Here is a 24,543-nt window from a genome sequence, read left to right on the forward strand (position 1 = left end):
TTTTTTTCTCCTTATGTTTTAAGGGCTCCTCTAGCTTGCTAGGGAAGTACAACTGCCTGATCACAAGTGGACAGGCTATTTATATAATACTGCAGGTTAAAAGACCAGTTTCCTAGGATAGGCTGCTTGCTGTATTTAGGGTGCAGTGGGAACCTGGATGGCAACGAGGTTTGGTGCTGCTGAGGTTGAGCTCTGCAATACAGGTGGTGTTAGATCAGCCAGTTACTGTGGAGAGCAAAATGTTCTCGACTTCTTACTGTAAAGATCAGCTGAAGAGAAGAGCTGCAAAAGAACTAGTTAAAATTTCTGCTCCGTGAACTCACAGGATACCGTGCCATAGGACCTCTAATACTAATACAAGGACCTGATTAATTCTTGCAGCTATCAAGCTAGAGGCTTGCTGGCGAGGGGCACTGGCACGGAAAGAGGCCAAGAAGAGGACTTGGGCTGTTCAGGTTATCAGGAAGTAAATATCGCTGTATGGTGCTTGTGGGGAGGGGCACAGCACGGTGACTGTCTCTGGACAGCAAGCCCAGAGTACTCAAGAGTACAGTGAGTCAAAATCACTTCCTTCATGCTCGTTTCTAAGCTACTGTTGTAGTTTCCAGGACAGTTGCCAAATGGGCTTATCAGAAATGCCTGTCACCTATTCATGAATTTCCTGACCTACCTGTCCAAATTTCTATTACTCTGGTAGTTTAGTAATATATCCCAGAGGATCTCCAAACCAATTATTGTAAGCTTATCCATTCTCCTCATATGTGATCTTCCCTCTCCACTCCCTTAAGTCCAGCTCCTGAATACTTGAATTCAGAAGTGCATCTGATCTTCTTTTTAAACTCCAAATCACTGTATTCTGATCAATGGAACTTGGAAAATTTTATTAATGATATTTGACATATTGCAAAGCTTAAGATTTTCATTACTGTAATGCAGGTGATTGTACCCGAGTGTCAGTGATCTGTTAGCTGGTTGCATGCCTTTTATGATTTCCCTTTCATTTCCATTGATTTCTGAACATAACATGTAAGTTCTGTTTGGGGATATTTTCTGTAGATTCATAAATGGCTTCATCAATCGAAAAAAGACTCTTTGCCCAGAGAACATTGAATTTGTACGGCTTGTGCAGTATACCTACTTTATGAAGCTCAGAGACCACGTTCCAAAAAATGTCTTGGACAAGAGCTGGCTCCAGCCCCCTTCTATCCTAGAAGAGGTGAGTTTCAGTGCAGGCTTGGTGAGTGGTAAAGATGGCTTCTGTTATATGGTTATTTGTGTTTACACTTCATTTAAAAGGAAAGAGCAGTGATCTCCTGCTGGATTGTCCTCCGATCAGACAGGACTGCAGAACCTTTGGAAGACCACGAGATCATTTATATGGGTGAGGGGAGGAAGGGAGTGGGAGGAATGTCACTGTTGCTTAAGTTTCTGAGGGAAAGGAGGGAGCGTAATGCTTTGTTTTAAGCAAAAGGAAGGAAGGTACAGCATCAGAAATGTGAGTGAGCTCCTGAGGTCAATCAAAGAAAAAATCCTGTAACCTTTTAACCTTGCAGCACAGATAGAAACTTGTAGCCTTTTATCTTATTTTTGAGCTTTGGCAGGACGGGCATCCTCACTGCACAAGCTGGACAAACTTTAAATTGCTTCCAGCAGAACTTTCATTTAGAAACAGCTGCTGACACTTGTTACTGTTCCTTTGATCCTCCTCTTAGACTAGATCAAGACTATAAAGATCACTCCCACGCTGGCTGTAGCCAGTGCTCAGAACATCAGGTGGGTAGAGGATATTAAAAAGGTAAAACTGAAGATAACGTGAAAAACAATGCTAATAGCATGCTACCTGCTCTGTGTTGTAGGCTCATGTGCTGGTGACAGATGGTATTTGCTACTTTCAGTAACTCCAGTAATAATTCATTCGCTTGGTGTCCTATGTCTTTCAGCTGTTGTATAAGCATTAACAGAAAGCTATTCTGTAGGTGGGGCTCTGGGCTGCAAGAGCTGAAATGTACTGTCCTGTCAAATGATTACTGGACTTCTCACTAGATGTTAGCAAATGTTTGTCTGTTGCAAGCTATTTTTAGGACTTTTTTTTTTTTTCTAGACATCTGAGATGCTACAGAAAATCTGTATTAGGAACCTAGTAAGAAAATACTGCCGAGGAGTTACTGCTGAGAGGAAAGTACAGGTAACTAAGATGCGGAATGTGAACATGCAAGTTAAAACATACTGTGTGCCTCTCGTGCTCTTCAGTGAATTATCTGAAACAGAAACTGTACCTTTTAACAGATCGCTGCACCTTACACTGAGCAAACGCTTCTGAGGCTGGAGTCCAGTGTTCACATTTCAGTGGCACTTGAAATGTGCAATGCAGTTGTACAGAGGCACAGGTCTCAATCTTATGGCACTGTAACTGCATTTCATATAAACAAAATAGATCTATAAATAAGAAAGGATCTGTAAGACTGTTTGCCCCTCCTACCTCTTTGTTTGCTGTAGTACAGGAGTAAGCTAAAGATGTTAGAAGAAATGCAGCACGAGTCAGTCAGATATTGCATGAATCAAAGAATAATATTGTCTAGCAATGATGCCTGCATTATAACTACTGATGTTATTAATGAAGAAACTCTTAAGAGGGTAAAGATGTTCCTTCTTAAAACAGTTACAGCAAAAAGTTGTAGCAAGTGCCATTTTCAGAGGGAAGAAGGAGGGCTACCTGCAGAGCATAAACCAGCCTTTCATGGATACTCGACTAAGTGAGTACACAAACGTCCTGAGGGACGTGGTCCTTGCTCAGGAAAATTCTATCTGACAAAATAGATTCGGTTTCTAAGAGGGGAGTCCCTGTCTGTCAGAGGCAGCCTCTCCTGCTGGATTTGGTCCCTGCCATTTGAGATCCCTTGCCCTGTCATGTTTAGTGGTCACTGTTAATCAATCTGCTAGACTTTGTTCTCAGACTCGGAGTAGCTGGAATCCCTCTTGGGACAGAGAGCCATAATCCTGGGTGAAATCCCACATGGGCTGGGAGTGACTGGGACCTACCTTCACCATGCTGAATGGAGCAGAGACGCTGAGCTGAGACATTGTAGTGCAACATTGCTAGCTGTAGGGGATCCAATCCCAATAAAGGGGGCTGTGGAGGAAGGAGAGATGTGAATCTTGGGAATCTGTATAGTCTGTGTTAAGCATATAGACAGGATGAGAAAAGAGCTCTGCTGGCCCATTGCAAGGGGTGCAAACAGTGGGTGGTGGATGAAAGGCTGGGTTCGCTATCGGAAAAGTCATTAACTCCCAGCATGAGTTACTTTTCAGGCAGAAAAAAATCACTGAAACAGGTTTAGGACGAGTTGCACATGAACACTCTCAATTTAGAAGGGAGTGTACTGCTGAAATAGGACATAGATTAATGGGATTAAGACAACTAATGTAGCTGTTTAGCTTTTTGCTGCTAGGAATGTGAGCAATCCATTGCCTACGCTCAGTTTGTGTCTTTCTGGTTTGCTTCTCAGAAGAGAATGATGTAAACCCCAAAGTATTGCAGCTAATCCATGGTGAGAAGATCAAGGTAAGTAAAAGAAAACTGGAATTTAGCTACCCATCAGCAGGCACTGCTGCTCTTGAACCAGCTATTTTCCAGAGTTCTGGCAGCCAGCCACAGAGACTTGGAGTGAGCCTTGATGCCTGCAGCAGTCTGGCAGCCATTGCTAGGTGGCAGGGCAGAGACCTGAGTAGCAGTGTAGTAGCAATTATATCTTTGCTTTTAAACTGGAGGCGGGTCTCAAAATATACCTGGACAAAAAGATTATTTTAAGTCTATTTGTTAATAACAGCTTAACAAGCGTCATTCCTGATGGAGCTATAATGAGCAGTAGAAGTGAAATGTGCTGCACTTTCCATGATTATGGCATAGAGGGCACAGATAGCATCATGTTTTGAGAAAATGGTTTACCATCCGAATTTCAAAGCATAAAGAAACAGATTACAAGCGGGAAGTGGCAATGGCCACTGTAAGCTGTAGATCTTGGCTCCACAGAGCGGTGTTGCTTGCTTGTTCCTGAAGTGCCTCCAGTGCAGAGCCCTGCTGTAGTGAGAAATACTAACACGAACTTGTTATTTTCAGTACGTGACCCCTGTGGTAAAATATGACAGGAATGGGTTCAAGGCACGAGAACGGCTACTTGTTCTGACCCAGTCTGCAGCTTATGTGGTGGAAATGGCCAAGATCAAACAAAAAATAGACTATGCTACCTTGAAAGGTAATGGTGTAAGTCACTCTTGGACTTTCCATCAATGATCTTGAGGGTGAAAAGACAAACTTCTGAAACTTGGTCTTTCAAAGACACTCGAAGCAGTGATCTACCTGACAACATTTTTTCCTGTGGGCTGGCTAAAGGGTCTGCAGGTCATCATGCAGTTTCTTAAAAGACTTAAGAGCAGGAGGACATAATACCTTGAAATACTTAACAATATGAAGACTTTTTTTTCCTGCTGAAATGAGGTGGCGGGGGGGGGGAAACTTTCTTACCCTATTTCATAGGTATTGTTTTAATCCTGCAACTGGAATGAACTATAGTCCAGGGGTAGCCGCCTCCTTTACTGTAACCATCTATTGCTGGTTTGTGTGCGTGTGTTTTTAAGAGATACAGCCTTGTCTGAAAAACAACCAACTCATTTCATTCGCCCCTCAGAACCTTTCTGTTCATAAATGTTCAGCAGTAATGGGTCTTAGTCTCTGCGCTCTTATGGTCACTTTTTGCTTGGATTAGGGAAATAAATAGAAGTGTTTACTAGAATCAAATGGTTGTTTGGGGAGGGGCAGGGAAACTTTTTTAGTGGGAATAGATGTTTCCAAGCACCTCAAAAGAACACCAATTATGCTAGGTTCATGGATGCATGGATAGTGCGGAAGGGTCTGGGCCAAACATTTAATGGTCGACAAAGAGAGCTTCAAAATGTATTCTGAAGACTTAAGGCAAAATAAAACTATACTAATTCCTTGAAGGTGTCTAAGCTGGGGAATATACTTCCTTCACACTTAAAAGGTACAGTGACTCTTCAGGAATATGGCTTCCTTCTACAAACAGGACAGAGCTTGAGTCACTGCCATTGCAAGAATAGCACCCTCCTTAAACTGGGAAGATGATGATCACATTGTATAACTGTCTTTGGTTGTTTTTCCTGTAACTAACTCTTGCATTTCTTTTGAAGGCATTTCTACCAGTAACCTGAGTGATGGAATTGTAGTCATTCATGTTCCTGAGGACAACAAACAGAAGGTAGAAAGTTGAAATGTAGCTACTGTATGCTCGTGGTTAGATACAAGGACTTGCAGCCGACAGTTTTAATATTTTCCTATGAACTACTCAGATACACCATTACGTGTACACCATACATGATGTTTACTAATACTGTAGCTCAGCTAGTCCTTTAAATTCTTGTTGCCTCATTATGAAAGCCTTCCCTTTCTTTGTTAGAATCAAAGTTGCTATAAATCCTAAATGGGCCTAGGAAAGGATTTTTAACAAATCAAAACTTGTACGTGATTATTTGTAATTGGTATGTGGCTGTTGTTCATTTCTGTACAACAGTTCACTACTCTAGCAGTAGAAAGGAGTTTCCCCAAACAAAGAACTGTTGACTAGCTTACGTGCAGGTATAATATCAGATGGCTTTATGCATCATCTTTCTTGTTTCCAGGGAGATGTGATACTTCAATGTGAGCATATCTTTGAGGCAGTCACTAAACTCTGCATGCTGGCCAATAAGCAAAATCTTGTTAAAGTTGTGCAGGGAAGGTAAGAAATTGTGTAGAATGGATAGAATTGTGCAGGCTGTATTTTGTGTAAGAATCTGCTTTAAAGACTTGTAGGTCTGGACTACTTAGGTCAAGGCTATTTTTGTCAGAGCAGCAGACACTGCCCTATAAGCTGATTAGAGATCTGTTGCAGTAGCACAGCTGTTCTGGTGCCTTCTTTTCCTTGGCACTGGGGGAGCAAGGTGGGACGCACTGGAACAAGATAATATATTAAAAATCATTACAACCCATTACCAGTTCTAACAAAGCTTACTTCCATGATGGTTATGGCTGCATGTAGTTAAGGTGTGCTGCTCCAGGAGTTGCCTGTGATCCAGGCAAAAAATAAAAGTTGTTAACAGGTGACTGTATTTTAAAAACACTTTCCCCCGCCTACTGTTGTAGCATTACAGGCAGACCCGTTGGATCTGGCTGTACCCACCAATCTCCTACTCATGTGACCTCTGCAAGAGATTGGTAAGATTAGTGGCTTTACAGTGAGTCTCATCAGAACCAGCTCTGAGAAAAGCCTGGTGGGCTAAGCCTGCAGGTCACTTCAGGAAAAATGCTCCTCTCCCTAAAAGATTCAAAAGGCCATAAAATGTGACTGCTGAACACAGGAACCTTCTTAGCCACGCCACCAAACTAATGACAGGTGGATGCAGTCTGTCTCTTAAATCTATACATAAATTGAAACTGGCATATGAAACCTGTACTGCTCCTCCAGCTTTTCTCTCTGGCCTTTGCATTTCAATTGTAATTAGATTCTGTGTATTCAGTAGTTTTCTCCAGGCCAGATCTGCTTATCTTCTGAAGCTTAATTGCAGCAGGAAAGATTCTAATGCCCAGACCAGGCAGGCATGCTCCATTCATCAAATCCTTCTGGGTTGTGTGGTATAATGCAATTGTTTAGGAAATTTACCTAAGCTGGAGGGTTCTGATCTTCTAATCTAACAAGATTTGCCAAGGGAACAGAAATAAGGGGAGCTTAGAGTAAAGCCTATTGTGAGGAAAGAATATAATGAGCAATTTTCTGTGTACTTGCAGTCTTCAGTTTCGTGTTGGCTCCGGGAAAGAAGGGACGATGATTTTCACTGTTGGGCAGGAGCCGCAGATCTTTAGAGCCAAAAATGGACAACTAACAGTGGTAAGGCTTCATCTAAATACTGGGAATATGACTTAACACTTTCTGCTCTGATGCTCAACCCCTGTAGGGAGCACAGCTAACTTAGTCTTGCAAGTGCCTGTTTTATAAGTTTCTCAGGAGGCCTCAATTCCTCTTTCAGAGCACAAGAGCTGTGCAAGACAAAACTACCCAGTCAGTATCTGTCCTACATCAGATAATGCATAATAGATGGTAATCATTCTGTGCAGCTACTCACCTTGCTTGTGACTTTCCACTCCTTCTTGCTCCGCCAAACTAGCTTGGGGAAGGGGAGCAAGAGTATCTCCTGGCTTGTTAATTTGGAGAGTTCAGCCTGAGTTTGAATTCAACATGCACCTGCAAACTTAGTCCTCTTTCTGCCTCTACCTCTTGCTGCCTCCCCTAGCCAAACTGTATCTGAAATTAGTTGTGGGGTGGAGGGAAAAACTGTTCTTCTAAGCCAAGCAGGCTATCTGAGAAGGCGCTGTCTGATCTAGCGGCAGCCTTAGCAGCACTGCTGCTGAGGAGAGAATGAATTCTGACTCCATGTGTAGCTGCAGAAAACGGGCTGGAGTGGAGCTTTACTTCCTGTTCTTGCTCATGTTCAGGCAGTGAGGCATGTTAAAACTGAGAACACTGCCTCTACCAGCTCCTGGCTGCAGGACAGTAAACAAGCGTGGATGGAGAGAAAGGAAAGATGTAAATATTTAATGCTGCTTCAAAGGTGACCTTAGCTTATTTGATAGTTAGCTGAACGCTCTAAGGAGGAATTAGGTACTGAGGTGCAATACCGCTCAAGGCACTGGTTAACTCTCTGCATCCCCCAGAGATGAAGGGAGGTGGCTTTATGTGCCCATAGTTGAACAGAAACAACACAGCCCCTTTTACCACAGGCAGGGCACCTGAAGGGCATAACATGTGTACTTAAATTAATGACTCCTTCCTTTTTCATCCCAGGTGTCAACCCAGATAAAGTCTTGATGAGAAACAGGAACTGTTCCTGGTCATTGTCTTGGCTAGGAACAGAAAGGAGCCTGCAGGATGAGATCAGCACCCACATCTCCACTGGAACTTTTGATGCCATAGGGCTGCTGTGATTTGAGAGTTTTCTTGCATCTTTTAGGTTCTTTTTTTTATAGCTTAAAACCGTTCAACTGTAGCTAAATAGATTCCATTATGTTGCTATAACGTTCCAGTGAGCATAGATGCTAATCGCACATTGTCACAGGCAAGTGTTTAAACAAGATGTTGAAGTTCCAACCTGTAAAATGTTGGTCTTTGTGCACGGCAGTAACCTTAAAGCTGAGAATTCAGACTAGAAGAAGAATTCAGGGAGAAGTAAAAAGGCTTCTCTAGCTAAAGTTTGAGTCACTGTACTAACCAGGAGAACTGCATAAAGTGCGGATCAATGATGTTAACTCTGCTCTGAAAACACCTTTTCTCCCAGGCAAACTGGCAAAGCCTTCAAAACCAGCCGTTAGTCCTTTAGTATGCAGAGATGTTTTTTTTTAAATGTAGCAAGAATAAGGCTGGCACTGATCTTTGTGAGTCAGTGTATCGGCATTTGAGGCTGCTCATCTGGAAATCTCAGCACACAGCTTTCTTGTCTACTGCGACATGGGGTAAGATCTTTCCTCTTGGAGTAACATTTATTTTTCCCTGCGCAACGGTTAGGCACAGGGCAGTCAGACTGAGGCAGTGGAATTGGCAATGTGAAAGCTGAGCAAAATTCCTTAGCTTTGAGATGCGCCAACCTGGTGCAATCCAGTTGTGAACAGACCAGTCTCTTCCTGCTTCTGAAGGACAGTCATCTCTCTCCAAAGAGCTGAGATTTTGCTCCCTCCTGAGAGGGTGAGTGCTCTGTAGTAGGAGTCACTGTATTACGGCAGCTACAAGGGATGGGGGTGGGAGGAAGACAAGACTTTTCCTCTGCTCCCCCCTCCCTGGAAGCTACAGCTGTACTGCCAGTCTGTATGTTCATAGTGCTTACTCTTCTGCCTCACATTGAGGCAAATTTGTGTGGCTCCTGCTCCAGTTTGCTGGCTAGGCTGAAAACTACAGCCTGAAGATCCTTGACTTGCTGCTTTTATATCCTGGTGCATGCAGCATCCTGAGAGCCAGGTCACTGGCGATTCAGTCATAAGCGGTGGCCGTAAGGCAAAAATGACAACCAAGTGGGAAGGTAATGTTGGATATTTCTTTCTGAAAGTATTTTCTATTGCTATGGACCATGAGGATAGTGTGATAGGCACTGGACTTCAAACAAGTAATAAAGCAACTCCCATGTAAATATGAAATATCTTCTAATTTATTTTGTATTATATTAAAAAATGAAAAGTACATATTGCAAACACAAACCATACATTGAAATCCAGCTTAAGCTTTTTTGTGCATAAGTATAAAATGGGAGGGAATGATTGTACAGAACAGATAAACTTGCTACTGTTGTCCATGAAACAGAACAATTCTGTTAAGACTACAAGGTTCTACCTACCTTTCATTAAAGGGAGGACTGGATCTTGGAAACATATATGACAGCTTTAAACCGGCAGTGTCCTGCAGCAGGTGGAGCTCAGTGTGTGCTCTAAAACCTGCCTGGGCCTCTGTGTAAATACAGATGCAGCTGTTCTATGGTGTTACAGCTACACTGATGTATTTGAGCGTAAACACATCCTAAACTACCTTTAAACCGTGGGCTGGTGGTTACTCCTGCCTACACTGCAAGCTTGAGGCAAGGTTTTCTGCTTCACTTTGAAGGATAAAAACACTTCCAGGACGAAGATTTTAGTCAGCTCTGCTCTGCCATACCGTCAGTATTAGTGCCTGTTCTGGGGCGCTGGAGAGTAACGTGCATGAATCAAACAAGACCGTTCTGCACGCACTGTTAATGTCACACAGTACTAGATAAATCTAAGAGCTGCTTGCGACCAGGATAGCTGTTCACTGCCCTGTCTTCAACTGAAAGCCATCGAGGCAAAAACATTTAAAGTAAAAAGGCTCAAGAGCTGACAGCAGTTACGCAATGGCATTAACTGGCTGTGGGAGCTGGCTTTGTGCACTAAGTCTCCCTTGACAGACCAGTCAAACCTATACCAAGGGCAACCGGCCAGTAGGTAAGGGACGTTCTAACACATGACAACAGTACAGTTCTATTACACAACTACAGCAATTAGAGGGCTAAATTAAGAGTGTCTTAAGGCAGAGCCTGTGTCCATAAATCCAATATGGAATTTTCGATTTATTCAACCTGTGCCCCAAGTCTCCTGGAGTGACTTCCTAAAATGGCCAATACCTCTATAAGCAACTCTACAAAGATTACAACTAATCCCCTCTCCCTTCCCTCCCCCCCCTCTTAAGAACTAAGTTTGTAAAAACTAGAAGAAGAAATGCTGAAGCCAGTGAAGAAACTATTTACAGAGAAGTTAATCACTTAGATGTGATCTGTCAGGTGCTTAGCACTAGTGTCAACATACTTCAACTCCTGGAGCCAAACCTGCTATTACACTACAAGAAGCTACTGGATTTCATTTGAACAGCCAGTGCTGGAGGCTCCTCTGCACCATCTGGGGAAATCAGCACAGCTAAATGTCCCGCTGAGCAGGAGGATGAAGATGGTCTGTCCCTCTTCTCTTACAGGAGGGAGCCACCTCAGTAGCATTAAAGAAGCAAGCAGGGTTTGCTCTCAGGACTATCACTGTATTCTACAGTAATTGGCTGGTGAAATTCCTTTTCATTCACTAACGTCCTCCAGGAGGCACAGATGGACGGCTGAGACAAGGGACTTTGAACGGCTTTAAACAGTGCAGCTTCTAAACTACGTCAAGGACAGTAGTCAGTCACAGGCTCTCAGAAACCCACTGAGAGCCCATTAATATGCCAGTAAGCGTCAAAGCGCACAGCGCTGAAGGGGCAGAGCAATTCAGAGGACTTTCCTTCCACCGCTCTCCCCCTGCCCCCAGCTTATAACATCAGATAGGTAAGAAGGGAGAGGCATTGGGTCCTTCACAACAACAGTCTGCGCTATGAACTTCCACAAACCTAAGATGTGCTGCATCAGTGACAAACACACACATCGGTACAGCGTAAAATAGAAGCCCATAACTGTCAGGACATGAAGCTACTGAACTACAGTATAACTGATACTTTGTTTCCTGTTGAGCTCTTACTTATCAATCAGTATCTGAAGAAGAAAGAGGAGACGGTTACAACGCCACATCTGCCACAGACACCAGCTGTCTGTAACTAGAAAAGTCTTTGGTTACTAGAAGGAAGTCTTCAACCTAACTTTGGAAGTTTTTTTAGTTTTACACAATGCTCCAGAATTGTACCACTGAGCAAACAAAAGGCTTAACGCTTTATTTTAGCCTCTACCGACGGGCTGTACGTAGTTTCGGATGTAACCGCTATTAGAAATACAAGTACTGGAGTAATGTAGCTGGTGATGCTGACAACACCTTTGGTATTTAAAGTGTTACTCTGCCATAATCAGCTTTGAGTCAGGAATATGAATCCTTGCAGCAGGAAGTTTGACAAAAGCAACTAACAACTTCACTGAATAACAGGAACATGGAATCACAACTCTGTATGGGATGTCTGGCCATTAAGGCCAGGCCTAGATATTCCAGATGAAGACTCAAAAAACTCTAAAATAGGCCAAAGTAATCTGTTGTCTGCCAAGGTGTCATCCTGATTGAAGTTTAATACTGCAGGTGTTCCCTCCCTCCCAAGATTTGTTATATTAACCATTACAACTGTGGCTCTTCTCATTATCCTTTAGCATCCAATCCCATTGAATAATACATGAGCTTCCACTATACTTGCTACTTGACTCCATAGTAGGCAACAAGAGACTAAGAGGTAGATAAAATATTCATTTGTAATAGGAAAGTACTCTTAGAAAACTAGAATACATGCTTGTTCTCCACACAACATTTTAGCTCTGCCCTTTCACACACAACTGCCATTTTCTTGAAGAGACTTGGAATATGCTCAGGATAGAGGCAAACAAGGAATAACTCCCTCTGTGCCACTGTCTACCCCTCTTCCCCACAGCGATCCTGCTGCCCTCACTCAAAGCAAGACAATGCTCCTGTATCAGTTACAGAACTTGAACTACATCCGCTGGCCTCCTACCTACCCTAGGCTTGCATGGAGCGTTTGCAATCTGTGATGAAGCCTTACCTGTGGAAAACGTAATAAAGACAGCATAGCTCACAGATCCAGCATCCGATGGCAAACACACACCTCAACTGAGATCTGGAGTGAAGCAGAAGTATTAAGCACTGACCAATTGGTAGCATCACCACCTTAAGGAAAAGCAGTCAAGTACAATTTGCTCCTACTCCTCCTCTTGGAGGAATCTTAACATCGCCCACCCTTGAACTGCACCAATAAAGCAGGTCTCTACAGTTCAGTGCTGCAGGAGTATCACCAAACCGCTCAAGGGGCAGGTCCCGGGAGCTGCTGGGAGCACACAGCCAGCCTGGCAAGCTGAGCCCAAGCTGTTTCCCGTGCTCCCTTCCACCTGCCTGGAGAGCACATCCACCAACGCAGCCTGGCATCGCACAGGCTCCTTCTGCCCCCGAGCACTACAGGAATCTAGCCAGCACGTGTCGTTTGTCCTTCCAGGAGTCACACAGAGGCACTCTGGAGCTACCAACCCCATCATCTACAGGCTTGGGAGAGAGGGAACTCTACAATAGCTCTAGTTTGTTTAGATAATGGCATTTCTCCCACACTGTAAAACCCAGGAGCGGACAGGGTCAGTGAGTGCCTACTAGGAAGGTAAGTGGCTGACTTTTTTTTTTTTTTTTTTTTTTTTTAAAAAGTGCAGGATAATTACTAAAGCCGAAGGAAGCCAGCCCTCTTTCTCACTAGCCACCCAATAGCAAAGATGAGAGTGCTAAAAATTCAGGGCATTTCTCCAGATGCTCAATAGGGCCTTACAATATCTATCATACACCCAATAACCTTTTTAATTCTTGTTCTAGAACTACTTCATTTAAATACTCCAAATAATCTAGTTTGTTACAAAACATAATTTACAGACTTTACTGAACAGAAGTTAAGCTGCCTGGTCTTCTACTGTAGATAATGGATCGGGCGAGGGCAGCACCTTCTGGACACAACTATGCAGTCTGCAGCTGTCACTCAGCTCACTGATGCAGATGTGCTCTGTCATCCGGACGTTTAATATGAATTCGTCGCACCCTTTCAATGCGCTCTCGCTCCTCATCTTCATCTAAGTGATGGGAGCGGCCAGCTGCTCCTCCTGTGGCCTCCAAGAGTGCGTTGTCGGGTCCTCGCCCATCCTGGGACTCGTACAGCAGAATGTTCAGTGTCTCCTCATAAATGCGGGCTTCTGGAAACTCCACCTGGCCGCCCAAGAGAAATAAGGTCACATTTACCTATTGTCAGTCACTGCAGACAGCAGGATACCTCACTTTTTCCTTCTGACCCCTCTCTGTTTTAAAAATTTTCCCACTTGCACTCTGGCTGTAGAAATCCTTTCTAGAACAATACCCTTGTTCTTTTATCCACTTTCAATCCTGAGGCCCAACAACCAGTTTTCTCAGAACTGGCCTGTCTGCAGGGCAGATTCTGACAGCTCTCTCCTTGGGAAGCCAAGGAGGTACAGGGAAGGAATGCCATTGCTCTTCAGGAACTGTTTTTACAAAGGAACGTAAACCAGACTTGGTCAAGTGCACAAGTTTGTCTAAAGACTAGAATTGGAATGAATTTGCATTATGGAATATCCCAACTGCCCTGTGTTAAGTGTTCCAGCCTCACAGTCCCTGTCCTAATGAACACACAGGATCAGCTCCACTGAGCTGTTCCCACTTTGAATGGCGTTGATTATTCCATAGACATGCTAAGCAATGAAGGGAGTGTTCAAAACAGAACAGGTGTCAGGATGCCAGCCTGATGGCAGCTGGACCTGCCGTTGAGAGCATTCAGGGGTTTACTCGTACCTTTGTCTGTTTTTTCTCAGTAGCGTAAACAATGGAAGTGCAACAGACTTCAGCAATCTTCCGTCCCTGCCCGTAAAAAGACCAGCAGCAGATCTCATCTCCTATCACATCTTTTATAAAGAGCACTCTGCCATTAAACCTCAAGGACAGCTTATCGAATAGTTCAATGTTCTTCAGCATGTTGTCATCAGAGTTACTGTGAGAGATCAAGGAGAGCAGCAGTCACATAAGGGTAATCAAGACAGCATATAGAACAGAAGGGGGGGTTCAGCCAGTGAGCATTCAGAGGCCCATATGCCCAGTTTCCTTTGACTTACTGCGACTCTACCAAGGTAGTGTTTAGAGTTGATATCCAGGACTGCAGTGGTAACTCATTTGACTAGTACAAGCAGGATACCCTGCTCCTGAAGAAGCAGTAACATGACATCAACAGGACTGTGAACGACACTGTCCAAGGGCATTGCACTTGTGTACAGAAGTCTATCACCCCAATGAAACCATTCCTTCAGCTCAAGCTTAGCACCAGCCAGATGCATTACGCCATGCAGCTTTTATGCACACGTAACAAAAAGAGGACAACGACTCAGACTTGATGATTTTACCACATATTGAAAACACTGCACCATGGAAGGCTTCCTGTACTCAACTAATGTGCTGTAGCCCATGGGGAACGCAGGCCAGCAGTTGGCCAGCAGCCTCTGCCAGCTGCACCTAAGCGTTAGAGGAACCTTTCTGTCACAAAAATAGTACACGTTTAGTCTTCTATTGATGACAGTAGGCTCCTTTCTGACTCAAGTTTGAAATTAACTGGGAAAAAAAATGAGCGCATGCCAGCACCAATCTGTCATTGGTTCTGACTGAAGAAAAAGCTACGGCTTACTATAGACTTTAGTTCATGAACATCTTCAAAGAAGTACAATTGAAGTTATTTACCTGGTATAGGAATATTTGTTGTTGCTTCTGTTATATAGCAACTTCACTGCTGGCTGTAAAAAACAAAACAGATCAGTTACAGAAAGTGCAGTAAGAGCTGGAATCTCACCTCAGCCCCAAGACCATACAGTGGAGGAGCTGCAGTATGAAATGACACCTTCAAGCCTAAGCCCAGTGGGATTCTGTTGTTGCTGCAAAACTGTCATGCACCAGTTGGCAATGGGGCTGCAATCCCTTCTAATCCCTTCTGTGACTAGATCATAATTCATTCTTATCCTCCCTCTGTCTTTTTGCCAAGACTAATCATTATCACCAGCATCCATCCCTCCACCCACCACAACTAGCAGGCTTCCAGGAACAGGAGTCATTAATTCCCTTCATCTAATGTAAGTATTTGTCATTACTAATGAGGGTGGACAAATAAATGAAAGATCTGATAGCCCTGATGATCTGCTTGATCAACCTGCTACAGTCTACACCTTCTATTTTAATATGCAAAGTGGAGAAAGACATGGACAGGCCCAGCCTGAGCAGTATTTGACCATTAATTCAGAAATGTTTAGTCTGGTGTAGGTTTTCAATGTTCTGCGTTTGCAACAGTTAAAAGCACACGTATTTTAGGATAAGTCCATTGTTGAAAACTAAAGACGATCTTCTAAAGACTATTTGGTCAAGGTTCCGTGCAATTTTCAGGGCAGCAGGCCAACATTCACCCAAGATACAGCACAGCCCAACCTTTCTTACCTTATTAGAAGTAGCTATAAGTTTTTGCTCTTCCTTGGAAGAAGTGATCACTGGTACCTTGCAAAACGGTTCATACGCATCTTTGTTCTGCTGGAACAAGAATTAAAGAGCAGCTGAATGTAAACAGACCTTAGGGCACCATCCATATTAACTGAGAAAACGTACATATTCTGTGCTACAGCTCAAGCGACACAAGCTCAGTGTTCATCCTCACACTGCAGTGGGAGGCCGTTTCCGGCCCGCGTCCTGTGCCAGGATGGCACTCCAGTTGCCAGGCGGCATCCCTCTGGGACTGTCCAAGCTGCTCATGTGTGTTCTCTACCACTCTGAAACCCTGGGACTGAACATTATATCCATATTTAAATGGCGAGAGTTTACACTGAGGACGAAGAACCCAGGATCATCTCGGAGGACAAGACCCTGAACAGTCAGTGGAGAACACCGCAGAGGAGCCAGGCTTCTGCTCCCTGCACAGCAGTGAGTGGAGGGAAACTGAGCAACTGTTCTTCCTTCACTGTAACTGGGTGGCACTACCTGTTGATAACAACTCAGTATGGTTTTCTGGATGTGGCTAGGCTCCAGCAGATCAATGACACAAAGTATTTCCACTCCTGGCCATAATCCAACCTCAAAAAGGCATCCAGTGGAAACCAGCAAAAAATCTTGCTGTGCACACTGAAGCTCTGTCCAGAGTTTACTTCCCACCCAGGGCAAGCTCCTCATCTTGATCTTTCCTTGTACTGGTGGCAGCTGGGCTCCTCATCAGCTCTGCGACCTACCTGCAAGGCTGCCTGGCACTCATCCACCAGCCCCTGGACCAGATAATACTTTGCTTCAGCCAACAACTCTTCTATCTCTCTGCGACTCTCAGGGAGTGGCACAGCCCCGTCACGCAGGTAGTTCAGTATCGTCCCAAAATGTTTCCCACAGCGGTCAATTAGAATCCAGCCTAAGAAAGGTGAAGACAACAGTACAGCAGAAATAGAGGAGGAAAACATAGCAAAGGGTCTTTACCTTGGCTTCCTCCAGTCCCAAGTGAGAAACCAGCTCTGAAAATACGAGTGCTGTGTGTCAGGCTGCAGCGTCCCAAAGAGCAGTGTCTCATGATTACTGGGTGACGGGGATTGCTTTACTGAGCAGGTTCCTGCTAAGAAAGACTAACTCCAATTCTTTGCTTGAGCTGACAGAAAGCTGTACTTGCACAGGGAATTTACTGTCTCCTGCATTTCTTCAAGCGCATATGTGACAGAAAGGTAGGAAGCTCATTTGTTTTTCAGAGTTCCCCAACTACTGACAAATGATTAATTGAAACAGGGGAATAAACACTTCTCACGCTCAAACCAGTTCTTCCTCCACTTCTAGAATCCCTGCCACGTTATTTTCTTGCCTTCTATCCTAGGGCCCTGTTACATACACATGTGGCCATTCCTTATAGCCACAATGAAGACAGCTCACTAGAGCCAATCAGACTTGACCAGCTGGCGAGTCTTGTACCTGAACAGTGTTGGGACCCGCTATGATCCACCATCTCCAGTAGATGTGCAAAAAGGTTGGAAAGAGAAAGACAACACAGACTTCGGCAGTGTCATTGCAAATCCTGTTTCAGCCTCCATATTCCCAAAGACCATTATTTGGTAGAATAACTGTTTATTAGCAGAACGTCTTCATCTGCTAAAAGACATGATGCAACAGCATGCATAAGCAGAACATAACGTACAGCCCCAGCCCTGGAGCTCACCAGCACTGCTATTTACTGAGAACAGAGGAAAGAAAAGAAATCGGAGCCATAACAAAATGCTTCACAGTTAGCTGGTGACCAAAGGATCTGTCCTTCACCTCTTGCTGCCAGTCTGCTGCCTGAAACAGGCTGGACCCTGAAAAAACGTTACACAACGTCCAGGCTCAAGTTTCCATAAACGAACAGAGGGCCACTCTTACGGGCTGCAACTCAGGAATGCAATGAGGAAACGCTTGTGGGGAAGGAGTCATATTTTGAACAAATAAGGAAAGTAGGTTAAAGCAGACTGCATGAATGGAATTACTAATAAAATATGAATATTTGGTTAAATTTGGAAAGCCAACACAGCCCTTTCAGGCTGTTCAATTGAAAAGTGAGATGTTCTCCAGCAGTTTACTACAGGTTTTCCATCTCCCTCATGGCACTTCTGTCTACGCAAAACACAACGTGTGCTCACAACTGCAATTTTCAGAGACAGTAATAACAAACTAGAAAGCTGGAGGCAGGGAAACTAGAGACAGAAATCAAAGGACAAAAGATTGATGCAGGCTAACGAATACAATATACTTATCCAACCAGAGCAGGAAAAAAGCTCATTTCTCAATGCAGAGGTATTTAAAGCAAGAGCTCCCATTTTAACGAGGAGGCAAGGGAGCACAAAACATGGTAACAAACCGTCCAAATGCCACAAATGTAGCCATTGATAAAGTTTATTAGAGTACCCCAAACATACAGGGAAGTGAAGGGTAGGCTGAGAGCAGAATTATGATCCCCAAACTCCTCTGTTTTCATCTCTGCTGCGATTCCCTCTGTAGGCTGTAAAAATCTGCTGCAACTTCATGTTTACAGATGGTGAAATCAAAGCAGAACTGCTCTCTTTCAGGTGGAGGGGGAGATGAGAAAATATTTTGAGCAGTATTGCAAAATACAAATGGCTGCTAAAGTGACTTTCAAAAAACCTTCTGTTTTAACTAAACAGTCTAAACATACAGCTAAAAGGAGATGACTCACAGGAAAGTAACCCTGTTGCCACTTAGTTACGGCTCTGCAGAGCCTAAGAACCGGGTCTTTTAAAGCCCTTTTTAAATTGTAGTATTATAAAAACGTCTTGCAACCCATATATTGAGGCAGCAGCACGTAATCCATGAACTATATGTACACACATTAGATTTTTAGGAAATTAATCTTCTGTTTTGTAAGAAGTCACATGGGACAGCACCCAAACACTGAAACTAAAACAGACTACGTTTTCTGACTAAGCCTTGACAGAGTAGTACCCCGGCACTGAAGATTACCTGACACTCTAGTCTTACTAGCAACAGACCAAAAAATACACACTTTGATCAACTGCTTAAGAGCAGTGGGGAGAGAGGACAAAAATCACTTTGCAGAAAGAAAAGTCTGGAAACAAACAGACTGATGGACCTGGAAAACTCGCATCCTTCTATCTTCCTATTACAATGAGATAAAATTTTCAAAATGTGCAGATTTGCTACAATTTACAAACAGTATCTAAGCTGAAAATAATCATCTGCCATCCACCACCAGAGAACTCCAGCTATTTCTCGTACAGCCCGAGTAGCAGCATGTTCTAACGGCTGAACATTGAGAAAGAGCTTGGAAGATGGCACTGGGGTCAGAAGAATGCATCTAAATAAAGAGGAGGCTATGCACTGTGAAACATTCCACAGATCCACAGATCGTTTGGAAGCTTGGCTCTTTCCAGTTGCTCCACAAGTTTGGCTGCTCTTCCTGAGAAACAATTTGTTTTGAGCCAGATTTTGGGTGGGACCAACTAACAGCATTTTGAAGAATTTCAGATAAAAAGAGTTTCCTTTAACAGCTATGATGCTATTGTCCCAGTTTCCAGCAACATGCCAGGGAGCAGGAGATAAAACAAGAACTACCGCAACGGGAGTGTCTCACTTACAACATACAGGAAGTGTCAAATTCCTATTAAAACATAAACTGGCTAAATGGAACAATCCCATGCAGACACAGTGGGATTCGCAGCAAAATAAGCTTGTGATCTTACATCGCAAGCATGATATTTCAGTGGATTAAATTCCAGTTAGCCTCATAATAGCAGTAATATTGTCAGCCACTCTCCAGGCAGAAGTACCTGTACTTAAGCAGAGCAGTCAATTCTGTGCTTTAGGAACACAGTGTAAGAGCGCTCCTATGCTACCTGCCCAGGAAGCCCGGAGGAAGCGCTGAGACCACGCAGGGACCATTCCTAACCTGGAACTTTCAATCAGTTTCCAAGATGAAGGACTTGGGAAGTGTGGAACTACGAAATTTTGTAAAATATGGAGCAGTTTTAGGGAGAGAAGGGAGAAAGCTGTGTCCCCCTGGAGTTGCCTGAAGTTCAGCAGCAAGCGGAGAGGTCTTTCAAGGTACTGGTTCACAGGCTTTCCACTCAACACCTCTCCATTCTTCCCGGCGAGGGAGCTGATTCTCATCTGACAGTTGTTTTTCAACTGGACCCACAGATTGGCTTTTTACATAACCTTCGCAGACCTCTCAGAGGTAGCCCATGGGCCCTTTGATCTGGAGTTCAAAAATCACAGCTCTAAGGTTAATACTATGCAGTGGCTGAAAGCTTGCAAAGGCATGGTATTACAAAATGGATCAACGTAACTTACTTTCCCCGGCTTCAATACAAGCACTTCTGTCTGAAACAGGAAAATTCAGACAAAAAAATGGGTTGTATTTTTTAAAATTTTTTCTCCAAATCCATTTCTTCCCATCTCAAGAAAGTTCATCACAGACGCTTTACTGAACCATCATTTGTTCTGAATGACTTCCAAATACAGGCTCACTGTATGCTAAAGCACTCAAAAATAGGTCCAATTGACCAACCAAGTAATACACTTTCTCTGCTTTCAGCAAGTTCAAACAATAATTTCAAATAATTAATTAATCACTAGAAAGGTGTTTTGAAGCTTTAAGATGAATGGCATAGTAACTATTGTTAAAGACAACGTATCCAAGTTCACAAATAATAGTTACGGGCAAAACGCCATCACATAAATAGAAAGCTGAGCTTTGAATTAAGCTCTGTGACACTCCCATTATATGAGAACGCTGATACAAAATTATACCCGAAGTTGTACACAGCCATGATATCAACACATTTTTGCAGCTTAAATTAACAGTATAGCTAACGTTTTAAGGAAGCACAGCAGAAGAGAAAGTCAACATATTTTGTGAGAAAGCAAAGTATTTGAGCACAGCTCTTTGAGAAGACAGTAACCTGACATTCTGCAGATTCTTTCTTTCCAGGCACCTTTAACTGGAGAGATCCATGTGCTGCCAGGAATACCTATAGCAATTTTTCTAAAATTTCACAACTAGTTTTGTTTTAGGGAATCCAACAGCCAATGCTCTCACAAGAAAACAAATTTACATTTCAAAGATTAGCTTTTAGCTCAATCAAAAAGCCCCACAGTATTCAAAGTAAATTTTTTCTTTATATGTCAGATAAGGAAACAGAACAAGGGAACTGCCCTCTGAGCTTCAAAGTAAACAAGGGAGTTCTGGCTCATAGTTCCTTAACCACTATCCGAACCATTTTCCATAAACTTAAGAATTTTCGTATCAGTATGTCAAAAGAGAAAGATAGTCTGTTTTATCCAGCTATGACAGGGACCTGTGGACTTCATATTATCCTCTTGTTGTCTGGACAACTAGTCAGTCATACTTGTCTTTTGTTCCACATGGGTTCTCAGTTGCATAAGATAGTAGTTGTAACATTAATAAAACGCAGAAACATCTGGAACAATGATCAGATGTTCCTCTCTGTTTGTTCTCTAAATTTTTCTTCAACCCATTCCTAAGCTAGCTTCCTTGCAGCTGAAGGCAAGCCAGTGCAAGGGATGCAGGGAGCGCCCCTTACCTTCGCTGTCGGTGAGGACCTCCATCCGTCCGCTAAACATGGCCTTGAGCATGGTGTCCTGCTTGGTCAGGGTCTGCATGGTGGTGTAGTAGAGGGCACCACCAATGTTCAGCTTCACATACTTGGAGCTCGGACTGGTCCCTTTGAAGGAGGTGGTGCGAGTCGCAGCCGCCGGCACTGCTGAGCTCACCACACTTTCTCCCGACATCTCTTCCTGCAAACAAGAAGTTACCAGTTAGACTGGTACCACTGCACGACACCCAACTTCACGTTAACTTCTCAGATTATTTTACACACGAGTAATAATAGCACTGTGTTGTTCTTCAGCTCCTGGAAGGAGCTCATAACTTTGTGAGCTTCAGTGTCAAAGAGAGATGAAACATCTCCATTCTGCTGATAGAGAAAATAAAACCAAGTGCCTTGTCCAGGATCCAACACAGTCACCTACAAGCAGTTTCAGCAAATTTGAATTTAGCCCCACAGGTTCCTTGTTTAGCCTTCCCTGCTGGGCATTATCAGCCTCAGCTCCTCTCTCCCTCTTTGAAGAGTTTTCAAATGTGTTAGATGTTTTACTTTGTCTTCTTTCTGATGGTGAGACAAACCAGCTAAAGAACGCACATCAACTCAGCCAGTGAGGAACTCTGAGAATGCTGGGCAATATTTTACACTGTGAATATCAGGACTTTCCCGCATCAGATAAAAGAGAAGCTGTGTTCGCCTCTTTCAGAACTTATAAAGCTTACATTCTTACTTCACGTGCAATCTGGTACGTAACTGGGCAATTCTCTAATACAGACAGCCTGAGCAAATGATCCGGGAAACTTTCTGTGTGTTAAAACGTAGACTATCCATGGATTTTCTTAAAAGGTTCTTTCTTAGAGCAAATGTGGCGCTATAGAAAGCGCACGTAAGCTTCCTGCTCTCTTTCCCGCACTCCCAGATTTCTCAGCGCCCTGAAACCTGATGTCCAGCACCCCCCGCTATCTCTGCCTGGAGCCCTGAGATGAAGTTGACTGAAGTCAGCTAACAAGGTCACACGTTTTTAAAGACAGCAAGTTAGCTTAGCAGTGTAAATGCTAAGCCACAAGTGATCAATCCTACATCAAAAGGCTCCTTTGTGGTTAATTGTTTTGTCACATAACAAGACAGAATGTGATGTCGACGAATGAAGCCCAACCGTCTCAAGTAGATCCACATCCTACAACTTTTAGAGCATACTGCTGATTACTGCGTTAAATGATTTTTCATCTGCTGTCACTGAGAGGAAAACTATCGCAGCAAATCCAAAGAGAATGTGTAGCTACATGTCAATATTGCTCTGCAAAGGGGGAGAAAGTGGGATGGGCAGAGGTGGCCACAGGGGACCACTAGTCCTATCATAGAGCGTGCCCAGGGCTGTCGGGAGCACAAAGGTGCCAGCCTCAGCCCCACCTGGGAGCCCCACCTCAGGCTCTGGCTGCCACCTGGCAGCTGAACTCCCCCATCGCTTGGCCATAAGGAGCCACTGGGCTCCCAGAGAGGCCTGATGCGAGTGACCAGGACTCAGCCCAGCACCCTGCGACTGGTGTGTCCTTATCCCCCTGGGTGCCCCAGCACTGCTCTCCCCAAACCACCCCGCCACTTAGCAATATAGCAGCACTGCCAAAGCCCAACCCGGGGGGACAGGACCCCCCCCGCACACACCCTGAACACCCAAAAAGCAGACCCTGGGCACCCCAATCTCCAGGAGCCGGATCCCCCCAAACCAAGTACCCTCCCATTCTCTAAGCGCCCCAACCTCGGGGGCTGCATCACCCCAAACCCTGCAACCAGCTCTGCTTCCAACCCCCTCCCCCAACCCCGGGGGCTAGACTAGCCATACGACACCCCCGACCCCCTGCCAAACCCCCCAACCCCTTAGAGCCAGCGCCCTCCCCCCCCCCGAGGGCGGGGTCCCACCTCCCAACGCACCTCGACCCCTGGGGGCTCCATCCCCCCGGGTCCCCTCAGGCTCCCCAGGCCCCTGGGGGCTCCATCCCCCCAGGGCCCCCCGGGTCCCCTCAGGCTCCCCTAGGCCCTGGGGGCTCCGTCCCCCCCAGGTCTCCCTGGATCCCCTCAGGCTCCCCAGGCCCCTGGGGGTGCTCCATCCCCCCTGAATCCCCTCAGGCTCCCCTGGCCCCTGGGGGCTCCGTCCCCCCCGGGTCCCTCTGGGTCCCCTCGGGCTCCCCCGGCCCCTGGGGGCTCCGTCCCCCCGAGTCCCCCCGGGTCCCCTCAGGCTCCCCCGGCCCCTGGGGGCTCCGTCCCCCCCGGGTCCCCCCGGATCCCCTCAGGCTCCCCAGGCCCCTGGGGGCTCCGTCCCCCCCGGGTCCCCCCGGATCCCCTCAGGCTCCCCAGGCCCCTGGGGGCTCCGTCCCCCCCGGGTCCCCCCGGATCCCCTCAGGCTCCCCAGGCCCCTGGGGGCTCCGTCCCCCCCAGGTCTCCCTGGATCCCCTCAGGCTCCCCAGGCCCCTGGGGGGGCTCCGTCCCCCCCGAATCCCCTCAGGCTCCCCAGGCCCCTGGGGGCTCCGTCCCCCCGAGTCCCCCCGGGTCCCCTCAGGCTCCCCCGGCCCCTGGGGGCTCCGTCCTCCCCAGGTCCCCCCGGATCCCCTCAGGCTCCCCAGGCCCCTGGGGGCTCCGTCCCCCCCGGGTCCCCCCGGATCCCCTCAGGCTCCCCAGGCCCCTGGGGGCTCCGTCCCCCCCAGGTCTCCCTGGATCCCCTCAGGCTCCCCAGGCCCCTGGGGGGGCTCCGTCCCCCCCGAATCCCCTCAGGCTCCCCAGGCCCCTGGGGGCTCCGTCCCCCCGAGTCCCCCCGGGTCCCCTCAGGCTCCCCCGGCCCCTGGGGGCTCCGTCCTCCCCAGGTCCCCCCGGGTCCCCTCAGGCTCCCCAGGCCCCTGGGGGCTCCGTCCCCCCCGGGTCCCATCAGGCTCCCCAGGCCCCTGGGGGGGCTCCGTCCCCCCCGGATCCCCTCAGGCTCCCCAGGCCCCTGGGGGCTCTGTCCCCCCCGGGTCCCCCCGGATTCCCTCAGGCTCCCCAGGCCCCTGCTAACCGGACACCACCCCCCGCAATTAACCCGACCGCTGTCGCCGGGCCCCCCCGCCCCCTCGTACCCTAGCCCCAGAGCTAGAGCTCCCCTCACCCCCGGGCCCCCCGCCTGCCCGAAGCCCCCCCCTCGCCGGGCCCCGGACCCCCGGACACCCGCCGCCGCCGCCGCCTCACCATGAAAAGCCCTGCGCAGCCCCACAGCCGAGCGACCGGAAGCGCCGGGGCGGGGGGAGCTTCCGCCCCAGGCGCGTCACTTCCGGCCAG

General features: G+C 46.1%; 2 protein-coding genes across 7 annotated transcripts in view; one reads left to right on the top strand and one right to left on the bottom strand.

Moving 5' to 3' along the window:
• Positions 1–8,990, top strand: part of MYO1H (myosin IH) — a 45,553-nt gene extending 36,563 nt beyond the window's left edge. For all 5 annotated transcript variants that reach the window (XM_068910848.1, XM_009682975.2, XM_009682974.2 and 2 more), the window contains 10 exons: positions 382–466; positions 1,057–1,216; positions 2,102–2,185; positions 2,660–2,753; positions 3,507–3,562; positions 4,118–4,253; positions 5,206–5,273; positions 5,695–5,792; positions 6,839–6,938; positions 7,893–8,990. In XM_068910848.1, the coding sequence (XP_068766949.1) occupies positions 382–466; positions 1,057–1,216; positions 2,102–2,185; positions 2,660–2,753; positions 3,507–3,562; positions 4,118–4,253; positions 5,206–5,273; positions 5,695–5,792; positions 6,839–6,938; positions 7,893–7,916 (905 nt within the window). In that variant the 3' untranslated portion in view covers positions 7,917–8,990. The remainder of the gene's footprint in view (positions 1–381; positions 467–1,056; positions 1,217–2,101; positions 2,186–2,659; positions 2,754–3,506; positions 3,563–4,117; positions 4,254–5,205; positions 5,274–5,694; positions 5,793–6,838; positions 6,939–7,892) is intronic.
• A 231-nt stretch (positions 8,991–9,221) lies between these two features.
• On the bottom strand, positions 9,222–24,537 carry KCTD10 (potassium channel tetramerization domain containing 10). Of its 2 annotated transcripts, none has more exons than XM_068910849.1 (7): positions 24,454–24,537; positions 21,220–21,433; positions 16,363–16,532; positions 15,584–15,670; positions 14,840–14,892; positions 13,907–14,102; positions 9,222–13,309 (listed from the first exon to the last, which is right to left on the bottom strand). In XM_068910849.1, the coding sequence occupies exons 1-7, from the start codon at positions 24,454–24,456 to the stop codon at positions 13,091–13,093; spliced, it is 942 nt and encodes a 313-aa protein (XP_068766950.1). In that variant the 5' UTR covers positions 24,457–24,537; the 3' UTR covers positions 9,222–13,090. The 2 variants fall into 2 exon arrangements, with proteins under 2 accessions (XP_068766950.1, XP_068766951.1); XM_068910850.1 differs by having other exon boundaries at positions 15,584–15,673; positions 24,454–24,494.
• Between the last annotated feature and the right edge of the window lie 6 nt (positions 24,538–24,543).

This window comes from Struthio camelus, chromosome 17 (genome assembly GCF_040807025.1).
Source record: "Struthio camelus isolate bStrCam1 chromosome 17, bStrCam1.hap1, whole genome shotgun sequence".
Lineage (NCBI taxonomy): Eukaryota > Metazoa > Chordata > Aves > Struthioniformes > Struthionidae > Struthio > Struthio camelus.